The 18,262-nt window shown below is 49.9% G+C and overlaps 1 protein-coding gene across 2 annotated transcripts in view; it reads left to right on the top strand.

The window, feature by feature from the left end:
* The window catches only part of PACS1 (phosphofurin acidic cluster sorting protein 1), a 162,808-nt gene that overhangs the window by 134,042 nt on the left and 10,504 nt on the right, over nucleotides 1-18,262 (top strand). For both annotated transcript variants that reach the window (XM_038764658.1, XM_038764659.1), the window contains exons 12-19: nucleotides 660-775; nucleotides 3,441-3,576; nucleotides 6,262-6,366; nucleotides 6,674-6,780; nucleotides 10,686-10,840; nucleotides 10,981-11,091; nucleotides 12,175-12,277; nucleotides 14,311-14,353. In XM_038764658.1, the coding sequence (XP_038620586.1) occupies nucleotides 660-775; nucleotides 3,441-3,576; nucleotides 6,262-6,366; nucleotides 6,674-6,780; nucleotides 10,686-10,840; nucleotides 10,981-11,091; nucleotides 12,175-12,277; nucleotides 14,311-14,353 (876 nt within the window). The remainder of the gene's footprint in view (nucleotides 1-659; nucleotides 776-3,440; nucleotides 3,577-6,261; nucleotides 6,367-6,673; nucleotides 6,781-10,685; nucleotides 10,841-10,980; nucleotides 11,092-12,174; nucleotides 12,278-14,310; nucleotides 14,354-18,262) is intronic.

Raw genomic sequence — 18,262 nt, 5'->3', positions numbered from 1 at the left:
CCTTCTAGACTGTGAGCCCGCTGTCGGGTAGGGACCGTCTCTAGATGTTGCCAACTTGGACTTCCCAAGCGCTTAGTCCAGTGCTCTGCACACAGTAAGCGCTCAATAAATACGATTGAATGAATGAATATATGTCTATATGTTTGTACATATTTATTACTCTATTTTGCTTGTACATATTTATTCTATTTCTTTTATTTGGTTAATATGTTTTGTTTAGTTGCCTGTCTCCCCCTTCTAGACTGTGAGCCCACTGTTGGGTAGGGACCGTCTCTATGTGTTGCCAACTTGTACTTCCCAAGCGCTTAGTACAGTGCTCTGCACACAGTAAGCGCTCAATAAATGCGATTGATTGATTGATTGATTAATCGATTGATTGATTGTCAGTGCAAATTTCACAGCCCCCCGGGCCGGGACTTCCCGAACGGGCCCGGCAGGCGAGTCGGCGATCAGGGGCCGGAGCAGCCCCCGGTTGGGTCAGCCGTGGGCGAACCTCTCACCCACCCGTGGCCTCGTCTTGTCTTGTCTTGTCTTGTGTTGCCGACTTGTCCTTCCCAAGCGCTTAGTCCAGTGCTCTGCACACAGTAAGCGCTCAATAAATACGGTTGATTGATGGATTGTCTTGTCTTTCTTTCCTTGCCTTCCCCTCTCCACGGCAGGACGTCAGTGATCAGGACATGTTCGGCGACACCAGTGCCACGCTGGTGGTGCCAGAGAAAATCAAAACACCCATGAAGTCCAGCAAGGGAGATCTCCAGGGCTCGGCTTCCCCCAGGTAATAATAATAATAATAATAATGGCATTTATTAAGCGCTTACTATGTGCAAAGCACTGTTCTAAGCACTGGGGAGGTTACAATGTGATCAGGTTGTCCCACGGGGGTACCCAGAAGCCGCTCGGGAACGGGGCTGGCGAGCGGTGGGCACCGGGGTGGGGGCTTTCATTCATTCATTCAGTCATATTTAGACTTCTAGACTGCGAGCCCGCTGTTGGGATCCATATATATGGATATATGTTTGTACGGATATATTAGTCTATTTATTTATTTATTCTACTTGTACATATCTATTCTATTTATTTTATTTTATTAATATGTTTGGTTTTGTTCTCTGTCTCCCCTTTCTAGACCGTGAGCTCACTGTTGGGTAGGGACCGTCTCTACATGTTGCCAACTTGGACTTCCCAAGCGCTTAGTACAGTGCTCTGCACGCAGTAAGCGCTCAATAAATACGATTGATTTATCCAGCACTTACTGTGTGCAGAGCACTGGACCAAGCACTTGGGAGAGGACAGTAATAATAATAGTGGTATTTGTTAAGCGCTTACTATGTGGAAAGCGCTGGGGAGGAGACAAGAGAAGCAGCGTGGCTCTGTGGAAAGAGCCCGGGCTTTGGAGTCAGAGGTCATGGGTTCGAATCCTGGCTCCACCACTTGTCAGCTGGGTGACTTTGGGCAACTCACTTAACCCGACCACCTCTGAGACTGAGCCCCCTCCTTCCTCTCCCCCCCGCCTTGCCTCCTTCCCTTCCCCACAGCACCTGTATATATGTATATATGTTTTTACGCATTTATTACTCTATTTATTTATTTTACTTGTATATATCTATTCTATTTATTTTATTTGGTTAATATGTTTTTTTTAATGACATTTATTGAGCACTTACTATGTGTAAAGCACTGTTCTAAGCGCTGGGGAGGTTACAAGGTGATCAGGTTGTCCCACGGGGGGCTCACAGTCTTAATCCCCATTTTACAGATGAGGGAACTGAGGCATGGAGAAGTTAAGTGACTTGCCCAAAGTCACACAGCTGACAGTTGGCGGAGCTGGGATTTAAACCCATGACCTCTGGCTCCAAAGCCCATGCTCTTTTCACTGAGCCACGCTGTTTTGTTGTCTGTCTCCCCCTTCTTCACTGTGAGCCCACTGTTGGGTAGGGACCGTCTCTATATGTTGCCAACTTGGACTTCCCAAACGCTTAGTACAGTGCTCTGCACACAGTAAGCGCTCAGTAAATACGATTGATTGATTGATTGATTTCATTCATTCAGTCCTATTTATTCAGCACTTACTGTGTGCAGAGCACTGGACCAAGCACTTGGGAGAGGACAATAATATAGTGGCATTTGCTAAGCGCTTACTATGTGCAAAGCACTGTTCTAAGCGCTGGGGAGGAGACAAGAGAGGCAGCGTGGTTCAGTGGAAAGAGCCCAGGCTTTGGAGTCAGAGGTCATGGGTTCAAATCCCCGCTCCGCCACTTGTCAGCTGTGTGACTTTGGGCAAGTCACATCACTTCTCTGGGCCTCAGTTCCCTCATCTGGAGAATGAGGATTAAGTCTGTGAGCCTCATGTGGGACAACTTGGTTACCTTGTATCTACCCCAGCGCTTAGAACAGTGCTTTGCACATAGTAAGCGCTTAATAAATGCCATCATCATTATTATTATTATTATTATTATTATACAAGGTGATCAGGTTGTCCCCCATGGGGCTCATGGTCTTCATCCTCATTTTCCAGGTGAGTTAACCGAGGCCCCTATGTCTATCACCTGTATAGATGTATATATGTTTGTACATATTTATTGCTCTATTTATTTATTTATTTTATTTGTACATAGTTATTCTACTTATTTTATTTTGTTAATATGCTTTGTTTTGTTGTCTGTCTCCCCCTTCTAGACTGTGAGCCCGCTGTTGGGTAGGGACCGTCTCTGTAGGTTACCAACTTGTACTTCACCCTGTAACCTCCCCAGCGCTTAGAACAGTGCTTTGCACATAGTTAAGCGCTTAATCATCATCAATTGTATTTATTGAGCGCTTACTGTGTGCAGAGCACTGTACTAAGTGCTTGGGAAGTACAAGTTGGCAACATATAGAGACGGTCCCTACCCAGCAGTGGGCTCACAGTCTAGAAAGGGGAGACAGAGAACAAAACCAAACATATCAACAAAATAAAATAAATAGAATAGATATGTACAAGTAGAATAAATAAATAAATAGACTAATATATCCGTACAAACATATATCCATATTTACAGATGCTGTGGGGAAGGGAAGGAGGTAAGGCGGGGGGGGATGGAGAGGGGAAGGAGGGGGCTGAGTGTGGGAAGGCCTCCTGGAGGAGGTGAGCTCTCAGTAGGGCCTTGAAGGGAGGAAGAGAGCGAGCTTGGCGGATGGGCAGAGGGATTGGGGGCATTCCAGGCCCGGGGGATGACATGGGCTGGGGGTCGACGGCGGGACGGGCGAGAACGAGGCCTAACGGTGAGGAGATTAGCGGTGGCAGAGGAGCGGAGGGTGAGCACGCAATCAATACGACTGAATGAATGGTTGGCTGTCCTCCCCTTCACCCTCGCTGTGCAGCCCGGGCGGTGCCACCTGAGGCCCGGGGGCGGTTTAGCGTTGTCTGCGAGGTCGGACTAACTCCTCTTTCTCCTCCGTGGCAGCAAAATGGATGGGGTGCACACCCCTCGCCAGAAAAGGAGCACGCCCCTCAAGGAGCGGCAGCTCTCCAAGCCCCTGAGCGAGAGGACCAACAGTTCCGACAGCGAGCGCTCGCCCGACCTGGGCCACAGCACTCAGGTAACCGGGCTCTGGACGTCACACCGTCATTCCCTCCCCTCCCCACCCCGCGGCACTCGTGTTTATAATAATAATAATGGCATTTATTAAGCGCTTACTACGTCTAAGCGCCGGGGAGGTTACAAGGTGATCAGGTTGTCCCACGGGGGGGCTCGCAGTCTCAGTCCCCATTTTACAGTTGAGGTGACTGAGGCCCAGAGAAGGGAAGTGACTTGCCCCAAGTCACACAGCTGGTAAGTGGTGGAGCCCGGATTTGAACCCACGACCTCTGACTCCAAAGCCTGGGCTCTTTCCACTGAGCCACACATTTATAATAATAATAATAATGATAATAATGGCATTTATTAAGCACTTACTATGTACAAAGCACTGTTCTAAGCGCTGGGGAGGTTACAAGGTGATCAGGTTGTCCCTCGGGGTGGGGGGGCTCACAGTCTTCATCCCCATTTTACAGATGAGGTGACTTAGGCACGGAGAAGTTAAGTGACTTGCCCAAGGTCACACAGCAGACGTGTGGCGGAGCCGGGATTCGAACCCATGACCGCTGACTCCAAAGCCCATGCTCTTTCCACTGAGCCACACTACTTCTCTAAAATAATAATAATGCCATTTATTAACAATAATAATAATAATGATGGCATTTATTAAGTGCTTACTATGTGCAAAGCACTGTTCATTCATTCAACATATTTATTGAGCGCTTACTGTGTGCAGAGCACTGTACTAAGCGCTTGGGAAGTACAGGTTGGCAACATACAGAGACAGTCAATCAATCAATCAATCGTATTTATTGAGCGCTTACTGTGTGCACAGCACTGTACTAAGCGCTTGGGAAGTACAAGTTGGCAACATATAGAGACAGTCCCTACCCCACAGTGGGCTCACAGTCTAGAACGGGGAGACGGAGAACAAAACAAAACATATTAACAAAATAAAATAAGTAGAATAAACGTACAAATAAAATAAATAAATAGAGTAATCAATCAATCGTATTTATTGAGCACTTACTGTGTGCAGAGCACTGTACTAAGCACTTGGGAAGTACAAGCTGGCAACACATAGAGACGGTCCCTACCCAACAGCAGGCTCACAGTCTAGAAGGGGGAGACAGAGAACAAACCAAAGCATATTAACAAAATAAAATAAACAGAATAAACGTGTACAAATAAAATAAATACATAAATAAATAGAGTAATCAATCAATCAATCGTATTTATTGAGCACTTACCGTGTGCAGAGCACTGTACTAAGCGCTTGGGAAGTACAAGTTGGCAACACATAGAGATGCTCCCTACCCAACAGTGGGCTCACAGTCTAGAAGTAATAAATAACTTCCCTGTGCCTCAGTTTCCTCATCCATAAAATGGGGATTAAGATTGTGAGCCCCCCGTGGGACAGCCTGATCACCTTGTATCTCCCAGCGCTTAGAAGAGCGTTTTGCACATAGTAGGTGCTTAACAAATACCATCATTATCATTATTATCATCATTATTATTATTATTATTATTATTATTATTATTCTCTTCTATCAATCAATCAATCGTATTTATTGAGCGCTTACTGTGTGCAGAGCACTGGACTAAGCGCTTGGGAAGTCCAAGTTGGCAACATAGAGAGACGGTCCGTACCCAACAGTGGGCTCACAGTCTAGAAGGGGAAGGCAGAGAACAAAACCAAACATACTAACAAAATAAAATAAATAGAATAAATATGTACAAGTAAAATAAATACATAAACAAATAGAGTAATAAATAAATACATAAACAGAGTAATAAATAAATAAGCATAGTAATAAATCAACAGAGCAATAAATAGAGTAATAATGAATAAACAGAGTAATAAATAAGTAGAGCAATAAATAAATAGATTGATAAATAAATGAACAGAGTAATAAATAGAGTAATAAATAAATGAACAGAGTAATAATAAATAAATAAACAGGCAGAGTAATAAATAAATAGAGTAATAAATAGAGTAATAAATTAACAGAGTAAGAAATAGAGTAATAAATAGAGTAATAAATAGAGTAATAATGAATAAATAAACAGTAATAACTAGAGTAATAAATTAATAAATAAATAGAGTAATAAATCAATGAACAAATAGAGTAATAGAGTAATAAATAAATGAACAAATAGAGTAATAATAAACAAATAAACAGGTAGAGTAATAAATAAATATAGTAATAAATAAATAAATAGAGTAATAAACAGAGTAATGAACAGAGTGATAATGAATAAGTAAACAGGTAGAGTAATAAATAGAGTAATAAATAAATAGAGTAATAAATAAATGAACAAATAGAGTAATAAATAGAGTAATGAATAGAGTAATAATAAATAAATAAACAGAGTAATAAATAGAGTAAAGAATAAATAAATAGAGTAATAAATAAATGGATTAATAAATAGAGTAATAAATAAATAAACAAATAGAGGAATAATAAACAAATAGAGGAATAAACAAACAAACATAGGAATAATAAATAAATAAAGAAATAGAGTAATTCTCTTCTACCGACCTGCTCCCTCCTGCTGTCTCTCAGTGGAACCCCAACTCTGAAGTGAGAGGTCCATTCCACTCGCACAGTCCTGCCCCCCACCCAACCGCCGCTGCTCTTCCTCCATCCGTGTCCCCCCGTCCCCCCGTCCCCCCCGTCTCCTCTCTCTCCCGTCCCCCCCTCAGATCCCACGGAAGGTGGTCTACGACCAGCTGAACCAGATCCTGGTGTCGGAAGCCGCCCTCCCGGAAAACGTCATCCTGGTGAACACGGTGGACTGGCAGGGGCAGGTGAGGGGCAGGGGGGCACCGCGCCAAGCCGCCCCGGGCCGAGTCCCCCCGGCCGGTGGCCCGCCGGGCTCCTTCGCAACATCCACGCGGGACGGCGAGGCCCCGACTCCCGTTTTTCCCAATCCGTAGCGGGTAGCCTGGCGCTCCCCTCCCTCCGGCCCCCCAAACCTCACCCTGCCCGGGCCTCATTTACGGAGCCGGAGAAAGCGGAGAGAGTTGAGGGCCCAACCCTGGGCGCGGGTGAGCGAGGGGGGTGGCGGCGCCACCGCCCCTCCTGAGCCCCGTGGGTGTCCTGCCCCGTCCCCAGTACGTGGCGGAGCTCCTCCAGGACCAGCGGCGGCCCGTGGTGTGCACCTGCTCCACCGTGGAGGTCCAAGCCGTCCTGTCGGCCCTGCTCACCCGCATCCAGAGATAGTAAGTGCTCAGCGCTCCCTCCCTCCCCCCGTCTCCCACCCTCTCGCCCTCCCTCTCCTCGATCAATTACTATTATTGTCCTCTCCCAAGGGCTTAGTCCGGTGCTCTGCACACAGTAAGTGCTGAATAAATAGGACTGAATGAATGAATCAATCAATCAGTCGTATTTATTGAGCGCTTACTGTGTGCAGAGCACTGGACTAAGCGCTTGGGAAGGACAAGTTGGCAACACATAGAGACGGTCCCTACCCAACAGTGGGCTCACAGTCTAGAAGAGGGCTCTCCTCCTTTCTCTCTCCCGCTCTCTCGGGCTTTCCACCGGTCTCCATCCCAAATATCACAGGTTCAAATCCCAGCTCCGCCACATGTCTGCTGTGCGACCTTGGGCAAGTCACTTGACTTCTCTGAGCCTCGGTTACCTCATCTGTAAAATGGGGATTAAGACTGTGAGCCCCACATGGGACAACCTCATTACCTTGTTTCCCCTCCCCAGCGCTTAGAACAGTGCTTTGCACATAGTAAGCGCTTAACAAATGCCATCATTATCGTTATTATCACTCTCCAGAGGCTGCTTGGGGTGGGAGGAAAGTACGGAGGGGATGTCTCTCCCTCTCCTCCTCTCTCTCTCCCGCTCTCTCGGGCTTTCCACCAGTCTCCATCCCAAATCACTCTCCAGAGGCTGCTTGGGGCAGGAGGAAAGGACGGAGGGGGTGTCTGTCCCTCTCCTCCTTTCTCTCTCCTGCTCCCTCGGGTTTTCCACCTGTCTCCATCCCAAATCACTCTCCAGAGGCTGCTTGGGGCGGGAGGAAAGGACGGAGGGGATGTCTGTCCCTCTCCTCCTTTCTCTCTCCCACTCTCTCGGGTTTTCCACCTGTCTCCATCCCAAATCACTCTCCAGAGGCTGCCGGGGGCAGGAGGAAAGGACGGAGGGATGTCTCTCCCTCTCCTCCTTTCTGTCTCCCACTCTCTCAGGCTTTCCACCTGTCTCCATCCCAAATCACTCTCCAGAGGCTGCTTGGGGCGGGAGGAAAGGACGGAGGGGATGTCTCGCCCTCTCCTCCTTTCTCTCTTCCACTCTCTCGGGCTTTCCACCTGTCTCCATCCCAAATCACTCTCCAGAGGCTGCTTGGGGCGGGAGGAAAGGACGGAGGGGATGTCTGTCCCTCTCCTCCCTTCTCTCTCCCGCTCTCTCAGGCTTTCCACCTGTCTCCATCCCAAATCACTCTCCAGAGGCTGCTTGGGGCGGGAGGAAAGGACGGAGGGGATGTCTCGCCCTCTCCTCCCTTCTCTCTCCCACTCTCTTGGGCTTTCCACCTGTCTCCATCCCAAATCACTCTCCAGAGGCTGCGCGGGGCGGGAGGAAAGGACGGAGGGGATGTCTGTCCCTCTCCTCCTTTCTGTCTCCCGCTGTCTCGGGCTTTCCACCTGTCTCCATCCCAAATCACTCTCCAGAGGCTGCTTGGGGCGGGAAGAAAGGACGGAGAGGATGTCTCTCCCTGTCCACCTTTCTCTCTCCCGCTCTCTTGGTCTTTCCACTTGTCTTCATCCCAAATCACTCTCCAGAGGCTGCCGGGGGCAGGAGGAAAGGTCGGAGGGATTTCTCTCCCTCTCCTCCTTTCTGTCTCCCGCTCTCTCGGGCTTTCCACCTGTCTCCATCCCAAATCACTCTCCAGAGGCTGCGCGGGGCAGGAGGAACAACTTGCCAACTTGTTGTCAACTATGCTGCCAACTTGTACTTCCCAAGCGCTTAGTACAGTGCTCCGCACACGGTAAGCGCTCAATAAATATGATTGATTGAAAGGACGGAGGGGGTGTCCAGTCTGGAAAACCCGTCGAGGTTTCTCCGATTCCCCGGACCAGAAGTCGGTCGGCTTTCGGGTCTGCTTGGGTCGGGCCGAGGGGGAAACGGAGCAGTCCGTTTGTGATGCTCCGGTGGAAAGAGCCCGGGCTTGGGAGTCAGCGGTCATGGGTTCAAATCCCGGCTCTGCCAACTGTCAGCTGGGTGACTTTGGGCAAGTCACTTCACTTCTCTAGGCCTCAGTTCCCTCATCTGGAAAATGGGGATGAAGACTGGGAGCCCCCCGTGGGACAACCTGATCACCTTGTAACCTCCCCCGTGCTTAGAAGAGTGCTTGGCACATAGTAAGTGCTTAATAAATGCCATTATTATTAAGAGAAGCAGCATGGCTCAGTGGAAGAAGCCCGGGCTTTGGAGTCAGAGGTCATGGGTTCAAATCCCGGCTCCTCTAATTGTCAGCTGTGTGACTTTGGGCAAGTCACTTAACTTCTCATCCGTAAAATGGGGATGAAGACTGTGAGCCCCCCGTGGGACAACCTGATCACCTTGTAACCTCCCCAGTGCTTAGAACAGTGCTTTGCGCATAGTAAGCGCTTAATAAATGCCATTATTATTAAGAGAAGGAGCGTGGCTCAGTGGAAAGAGCCCGGGCTTTGGAGTCAGAGGTCATGGGTTCAGATGCCGGCTCCGCCAACTGTCAGCTGGGTGACTCTGGGCAAGTCACTTCACTTTTCTGGGCCTCAGTGACCTCATCTGTAAAATGGGGATTAAGACTGTGAGCCTCCCCGGTGGGACAGCCTGATCTCCTTGTAACCTTCCCAGTGCTTAGAACAGTGCTTTGCACATAGTAAGCGCTTAATAAATGCCATCATTATTATTATTATTATTATTATTATTACTATTAATTTAATTTATTATTAAATGCTGTTAGTAATAATAGTCCCGGTCATCATTCCGAGGTATTTGTTGAGCACTGACTGCATGCAGAGTACTATACTAAACACCTAGGAAAGTCCAATACAGCGGATAATAATAATAATAATAATGATGGCATTTGTTAAGTGCTTACTATGTGCAAAGCACTGTTCTAAGCACTGGGGAGGTTACAGGGTGATCAGTTTGTCCCACGGGGGGCTCCCAGTCTTCATCCCCATTTTACAGATGAGGTAGCTGAGGCGCAGAGAAGTGAAGTGACTTGCTCAAAGTCACACAGCTGACGGTTGGCGGAGCCGGGATTTGAACCTATGACCTCTGACTCCAAAGCCCGGGCTCTTTCCACTGAGCCACGCTGCTTCTCTACTAGTACTACTGTTGCCAACTTGTACTTCCAAGCGCTTAGTCCAGTGCTCTGCACACAGTAAGCGCTCAATAAATATGATCGAATGAATGAATGAATACTAGAAGTAATAAGAGCATTGGTTAAGCACTTTCTGTGTGCGGAAAGGCGGGAAAGTCTCCGCAAGTGGGAATTAAACGCGGACCCTTTCCCCATCGAGGAGCTTGCAGTCTGTGAATTTGTGTGGGCTGGAGGGCCGGGGGCAGGAAACAGAAACATTTCCCCGCGTAAGCAGTGTGGCTCAGTGGAAAGAGCCCGGGCTCTGGAGCCAGAGGTCACGGGTTCAAATCCCGGCTCCACCACTTGTCAGCGGTGTGACTCTAGGCAAGTCACTTCACCTCTCTGGGCCTCAGTGACCTCATCTGGAAAATGGGGATGAAGACCGTGAGCCCCCGTGGGACAACCTGCTCACCTTGTAACCTCCCTAGCGCTTAGAACAGTGCTCTGCACATAAATGCTATTATTATTATTATTATCATCATCATCAATCGTATTTATTGAGCGCTTACTCTGTGCAGAGCACTGTACTAAGCGCTTGGGAAGTACAAATTGGCAACATATAGAGACAGTCCCTACCCACAGTCTAAAATTATTGCTATTCATCGCCCCTCCTGTTCCCCCGTCCGCCTCCGAGCCTCGGCGCTCCTTCGCCCGAGTCGCGGTCCCGTCCCCCCGGACGCTTGGGAGACGGCGGCCCCCTGCTTGGGCTCCTCGGGAGAAGCCCCGGGTTTCCCGTCTCAAACCCGGCTTCCTGTCCCCCCGTCCCGCCAGCTGCAACTGCAACTCTTCCATGCCGCGGCCCGTGAAGGTGGTGGCCATCGGGGGCCAGAGCTACCTGAGCTCCATCCTCCGCTTCTTCGTCAAGTCCCTGGCCAACAAGACCTCCGACTGGCTGGGCTACATGCGCTTCCTCATCGTCCCCCTCGGTGAGCCGGGCGGCCCCGCTCCTCCCCTCCCGGACCCCCGCGGCGGGGACGGGGGACCGGCCCCGGGGCTCCGGTTCCGAACTCCGGGGCCGGGGGTGGCGTCGCCGACGGCGTTCCCCGGCCTGTCTCCCCTCCGCCAGGGTCGCATCCGGTTGCCAAATACATCGGCTCGGTGGACAGCAGGTACAGCAGCAGCTTCCTGGATTCAGCCTGGAGGGACCTGTTCGGCCGCTCGGAGCCCCCCGTGTCAGGTAAAACGGGCCTCTGAGCGGAGACCCGGCCGTCCTTACTGAGCGCAGTCAATCAATCAATCAATCAGTCGTATTTACTGAGTGCTTACTGTGTGCAGAGCACTGGACTAGGCGCTTGGGAAGTACAAGTTGGCAACATATAGAGATAGTCCCTACACAACAGCGGGCTCCCAGTCTAGAAGGGCAGCGTGGGTCGCCTTCCTCTCCGGCCCCCCGGGGGGATGCGGGGAAAATCCAGGCCCTCAATCAATCAGTCGTATTTATTGAGTGCTTACTGTGCGCAGAGCATTGGACTAAGCGCTTGGGAAGGACAAATCGGCAACGCATAGAGACGGTCCCTACCCAACAGCGGGCTCACAGTCTAGAAGGGGGAGACAGAGAACAAAACCAAACATACTAACCAAATAAAATAGAATAGATATGTACAAGATAAATAAATAGAGTAATAAATATGTACAAACATATAAACAGGTGCTGTGGGGAAGGGAAGGAGGTAAGGTGGGGGGATGGAGAGGGGGAGAGGCAGGAAGGGGCTCAGTCTGGGAAGGCCTTCTGGAGGAGGTGAGCTCTCAGTAGGGCCTTACTTGGGCTCCGGGGGCGGGGAGGGCAAGGGGAGGGTCGCCCCCTCTTTCCTCCCCAGTTTCTGAAGAGAGACCCCCAGGGAAACCCGCAAACCCAGACTGAGCCCCTTCCTTCCTCTCCCCCTCGTCCCCCTCTCCATCCCCCCATCTTACCTCCTTCCCTTCCCCACAGCACCTGTATATAGGTATATATGTTTGTATATATTTATTACTCTATTTATTTTACTTGCACATATCTATTCCATTAATTTTATTTTGTTAGTATGTTTGGTTTTGTTCTCTATCTCCCCCTTCTAGACTGTGAGCCCACTGTTGGGTAGGGACGGTCTCTATATGTTGCCAACTTGTACTTCCCAAGCGCTTAGTCCAGTGCTCTGCACACAGTAAGCGCTCAGTAAATACGATTGATGATGATGATGAAACCCCTGCGGGGCCGGGCCAGGGCGCGCACCACCTGCCCCGCAGCCAAACGGGGAATCCCTCCGTGCCAACTTCCCCTCAGACCAACTGGACGTGGTGGGGCGAGTGATGCAGTACGTCGGCGGGGCCGGCGTGACCCACCAGCTGCCGGTGGCCGAAGCCATGTTGACCTGCAAGCACAAATTGTGAGTCGCGGGGGCGGGGATTCTGGAGGGGGCGGCCGCGCCACATCCCATTCATTCAGTCGTATTGATTGAGCGCTTACTGTGTGCAGAGCACTGTACTAAACGCCCCCCACTTCCGGGATCTCCCCCTCCTGGCACCCAGGCATTTCATCTCAGGTCTCCGGGTGGTGGGGAGAGCCCCGGACAGGACAGGCGACACCCCAGGACTTTAACGCGGGAAATCAATTAATCAGTGGTATTTATTGAGCACTTACTGTGTGCAGAGCACTGTACTACACCCCCCCCCCCCCCCCACTTCCGGGGTCTCCCCCTCCTGGCACCCAGGCATTTCATCTCAGGTCTCCAGGGGGTGGGGAGAGCCCTGGACAGGACAGGCAACACCCCAGGACTTTAACGTGGGAAATCAATCAATTAGTGGTATTTATTGAGCGCTTACTGTGTGCAGAGCACTGTACTACGCGCCCCCCACTTCCGGGGTCTCCCCCTCCTGGCACCCGGGCATTTCGTCTCAGGTCTCCGGGGGGTGGGGAGAGCCCCGGACAGGACAGGTGACACCCCAGGTCTTTAACGCGGAAAATCAATCAATCAGTGGTATTTATTGAGCGCTTACTGTGTGCAGAGCACTGTACTACACGCCCCCCACTTCCGGGGTCTCCCCCTCCTGGCACCCGGGCATTTCGTCTCAGGTCTCCCGGGGGGTGGGGAGAGCCCCGGACAGGACAGGCGACACCCCAGGACTTTAACACGGGAAATCAATCGATCAATGGTATTTATTGAGCGCTTACTGTGTGCAGAGCACTGTACTAAGCGCTTGGGAAGTCCAAGTTGGCAGTATCTAGAGACAGTCCCTACCCAACAGTGGGCTCACAGTCTAGAAGGGGAACGGTGCACCCTCCCTTCCCTTCACCTGATCCCCTACCCCCTCACTCCCACCTCTCCACGTCTGGGATTACGAGTCAATTAGAGAAGCAGCGTGGCTCGGTGGAAAGAGCCCGGGCTTTGGAGTCGGAGGTCATGGGTTCAAATCCCAGCTCCGCCACTTGTCAGCTGGGTGACTTTAGGCAAGTCACTTCACTTCCCTGGGCCTCAGTGACCTCATCTGTAAAATGGGGATGACGACTGTGAGCCCCCCGGGACAACCTGATCCCCTTGTAACCTCCCCAGTGCTTAGAACAGTGCTTTGCACATAGTAAGCGCTTAATAAATGCCATTATTATTAAGAGAAGCAGCAGCCTACCCAACAGCAGGCTCACAGGCTGGAGTGGGGAGACAGACAACAAAACAGCTGTGTGACTCTGGGCAAGTCACTTCACTTCTCTGGGCCTCAGTGACCTCATCTGGAAAATGGGGATGACGACCGTGAGCCCCCCGTGGGACAACCTGATCACCTTGTAACTTCCGAGCGCTTAAAACAGTGCTTTGCACATAGTAAGCGCTTAATCAATGCCATCATTATCATTATCTGGGCCTCAGTGACCTCATCTGTTAAATGGAGATGATGACTGTGAGCCCCACGTGGGACAACCTGTTCATCTTGTAACCTCCCCAGCGCTTAGAACAGTGCTTTGCACATAGTAAGTGCTTCATAAGTACTATTTTAAAAAAAATGCTGGGACGCAAAAGCACCGAGCACCTCCCCTTCCCCCTTTTTTTTCTTTTAATGGCATTTATTAAGCGCTTGCTATGTGCAGAGCACTGTTGGGCCTTCAGGGAGGTGTGCTAACCACCAGGCCTCCCTCCCTCAATCAGTCAATCAATCAGTCGTATTTATTGAGCGCTTACTGTGTGCAGAGCACTGGACTGAGCGCTTGGGAAGTCCAAGTTGGCAACATATAGAGACGGTCCCTGCCCAACAGTGGGCTCACAGTCTAAAACTGTGACTGTGAGCCCACTGTTGGGTAGGGACTGTCTCTGTATGTTGCCAATTTGTACTTCCCAAGCGCTTAATACAGTGCTCTGCACATAGTAAGCGCTCAATCAATACGATTGATGATGATGATGATAAAAGACTCCCTCTCTCTCCCCCACCACAGCCCGGACGAAGACTCCTGTCAGAAGTTCGTTCCCTTCATCGGCGTGAGTACCCTCCAGCCCACCCTCCTCCCACCCCTGATCGGATCGAGCCGGGCCTTTTCCCTTCTGAGCCGCGGTGCTGGGGCTGGGCGGCCGCTTACGGGCTGCCTCCAAAGTCCCAAGCTGAGCTCTCCCCGCGGGGCTTCATCAATCAATCAATCGTATTTATTGAGCGCTTACTGTGTGCGGAGCACTGGACCAAGCGCTTGGGAAGTCCAAGTCGGCAACATCTAGAGACGGTCCCTACCCAACAGTGGGCTCACAGTCTAAAGGGGGGAGACGGAGAACAAAACCAAATGTACGAACAAAATAAAATAAATAGAATAGATATGTACAAGTAAAATAAATAAATAGAGTAATAAATCATCATCATCAATCGTATTTATTGAGCGCTTACTGTGTGCAGAGCACTGGACCAAGCGCTTGGGAAGTCCAAGTTGGCAACAGATAGAGACAGTCCCTACCCAGCAGTGGGCTCACAGTCTAAAAGGGGGAGACGGAGAACAAAACCAAACGTACTAACAAAATAAAGTAAATAGAATGGATCTGTACAGGTAAAATAAATAAATAAATAGAGTAATAAATCATCATCATCAATCATATTTATTGAGCGCTTACTGTGTGCAGAGCACTGGACCAAGCGCTTGGGAAGTCCAAGTTGGCAACATCTAGAGACAGTCCCTACCCAACAGTGGGCTCACAGTCTAAAAGGGGGAGACGGAGAACAAAACCAAACGTACTAACAAAATAAAATAAATAGAATGGATACGTACAGGTAAAATAAATAAATAAATAGAGTAATAAATATGTACCAACATATATCCATATATACAGGTGCTATGGGGAAGGGAAGGAGGTAAGATGGGGGGGATGGAGAGGGGGGCGAGGGGGAGAGGAAGGAAGGGACTCAGTCTGGGAAGGCCTCCTGGGAAGGGGCTGCCCCTGCCCCCAAGGAGCTTACGGTCAAACAAGGAGGGCGGAAAGAGAGAACGAAAAAAGAAACTATCCACTAGGCCTCGAAGCTGCCAGCCATCTCAAAGCCAGAGGGGACGTTTTCTTTGGGGGCGTCAAATGGAGAGCCGGAGAGAGACGTCATCTCCGTCAGGGCAGTTGGAAGGAGAGGGAAGGTCTCCTCTCCCCACCCCTCTCAAGGAATGGGTTTCTGAGAAAGGAAATGAGGTGAATTTGGAGTGATTGATTGAAGGGAGGTAGACTGCGGGGATCCATTCCCCCCCCACACTTCAGACACATATGTCACATATTTAGACTGTGAGCCCACTGTTGGGTAGGGACTGTCTATGTTGCCAACTTGTACTTCCCAAGCGCTTAGTACAGTGCTCTGCACACAGTAAGCGCTCAATAAATACGATTGATTGATATGCACATGTGTACACACAGTCAGGAAATCTCCATGCTCAGAGTCAGTTGGCTATAGGCTTATTCATTCATTCATTCTGTGATGATGATGATAATGATCATCATCAATCGTATTTATTGAGCGCTTACTATGTGCAGAGCACTGTACTAAGCGCTTGGGAAATGCAAATTGGCAACATATAGAGACAGTCCCTACCCAACAGTGGGCTCACAGTCTGAAAGGGGGAGACAGAGAACAAAGCCAACCATACTAACAAAATAAAATGATGATGATGGCACTTGTTAAGCGCTTACTATGTGCAAAGCACTGTTCTAAGCACCGGGGGGGATGCAAGGTGATCAGGTGGTCCCACAGTCATCATCCCCATTTTGCAGATGAGGGAACTGAGGCTCAGAGAAGCCAAGTGACTTGCGCTTACTGTGCGTTCAGTGGTATTCATTGAGCGCTTACTGTGTGCAGAGCACCGTGCTAAGCGCTTGGGAAGTACGAGTCGGCAGCATACAGAGACGGTCCCCACCCGACAACGGGCTCCCAGTCTAGAAGGGGGAGACGGACAGCAAAACAAAACATGTGGACGGGTGTCAAGCCGTCAGGACAAATAGAATTAAAGCTAGGTGCACATCGTTAACAAAATAAATAGAATAGTACTTTGTGCAGAGCACTGTACTAAGCGCTTGGGAAGTACGGGTCGGCAACATATAGAGGCAGTCCGCACCCGACAACGGGCTCACAGTCTAGAAGGGGGAGACAGCAAAACAAAACATGGAGACAGGTGTCAAAGTTGTCAGAACAAATAGAATTAAAGCTATAGGCACATCATTAACAAAATAAATAGTAAATATCTACAAGTAAAATACACATAAGTAAAATAAATAGAGTAATGAATCTGTACAAATATGTATACAAGTGCTGTGGGGAGGGGAAGGAGGTAGGGCGGGGGATGGGGAGGAGGAGAGGAAAAAGGGGGCTCAGAAGAGAGAGACGGGCAACAAAACAAAACGTAGATGGGTGTCAAGTCGTCAGGACAAATAGAATTAAAGCTAAGTGCACATCATTAACAAAATAAATAGAATAGTACTTTGTGCAGAGCACTGTACTAAGTGCTTGGGAAGTACGGGTCGGCAACGTGGCTCAGTGGAAAGAGCATGGGCTTTGGAGTCAGGGGTCATGGGTTCAAATGCCGACTCCGCCAATCCTCAGCTGTGTGAATTTGGGCAAGTCACTTAACTTCTCTGTGCCTCAGTTACCTCATCTGTAAAATGGGGATGAAGACTGTGAGCCCCCCGTGGGACAACCTGATCACCTTGTAACCTCCCCAGTGCTTAGAATAGTGCCTTGCACATAGTAAGCGCCTAATAATTGCCATCATATAGAGCCGGTCCGCACCCGACAACAGGCTCACAGTCAAGAAGGGGGAGACAGACAGCAAAACAAAACATGGAGACAGGTGTCAAAGTCGTCAGAACAAGTAGAATTAAAGCTATAGGCACATCATTAACAAAATGAACAGTAAATATCTACAAGTAAAATACACTCAAGTAAAATAAATAGAGTAATGAATCTGTACAGATATGTATACAAGTGCTGTGGGGAGGGGAAGGAGGTAGGTCAGGGGGATGGGGAGGAGGAGAGGAAAAAGGGGGCTCAGAAGAGGGAGACGGGCAACAAAACAAAACGTAGATGGGTGTCAAGTCGTCAGGACAAATAGAATTAAAGCTATAGGCACATCATTAACAAAATAAATAGAATAGTAGATACGTATAAGTAAAATAAATAGTGATAAATCTGTGCAAATATATATCAGTGTTGTGGGGAGGGGAAGGAGGTAGGGTTGGGGGTATGGGGAGGAGGAGAGGAAAAAGGGGGCTCAGTGTGGGAAGGCCTCCTGGAGGAGGTGAGCTCTCAGTAGGGCTTTGAAGGGAGGAAGAGAACTAGTTTGGCGGATGTGTGGAGGGAGGGCATCCCGGCCCGGGGGATGACGTGGGCCAGGGGTCGACGGTGGGACGGGCGAGAATGAGGCCCAGTGAGGAGGTGAGCGGCGGCAGAGCGGAGGGTGTGTGCTGGGCTGGAGAAGGACAGAAGGGAGGTGAGGGAGGAGGGGGCGAGGGGAGGGACAGTCTGGAAGCCCAGGGTGAGGAGTTTTTGGTTGATTTGTATTTAATCGGTGGCCCCTGGTGACCACAGTCAGGCCTCTGGGCAGCCCAGGCATATGTCTCAGTCCTCGAGCTGTCTCTGAGGCCACTCAAAGGGGTATGGATTTGGGCCGGGGCCACCAAGACGGGGCCTGCCCCTCATCACTGGGGGAAGATCGGAGGTCTCACATGCATTAGTATTATTACTCTTTGGCCGCGGGGGTTGAGTCGGAGAAGGCCGAAGGCCGAAAGGGAAGGGCGTGGGCTTCTTGGCTCCTCACCAAAGGCCCATCTCCTCCCAGAGGCCTTCCCTGACCAAGCCCTTCTTTCCCCTTCTCCCCCTCCCTTCCACATCTCCCCGACTTGCTGCATTTATTCATCCCCCCCTCCCAGCCCCACACC

The sequence above is a fragment of the Tachyglossus aculeatus genome, chromosome 22 (genome assembly GCF_015852505.1).
Source record: "Tachyglossus aculeatus isolate mTacAcu1 chromosome 22, mTacAcu1.pri, whole genome shotgun sequence".
Classification (NCBI taxonomy): domain Eukaryota; kingdom Metazoa; phylum Chordata; class Mammalia; order Monotremata; family Tachyglossidae; genus Tachyglossus; species Tachyglossus aculeatus.
This window is presented reverse-complemented; position numbering and strand designations above follow the sequence as displayed.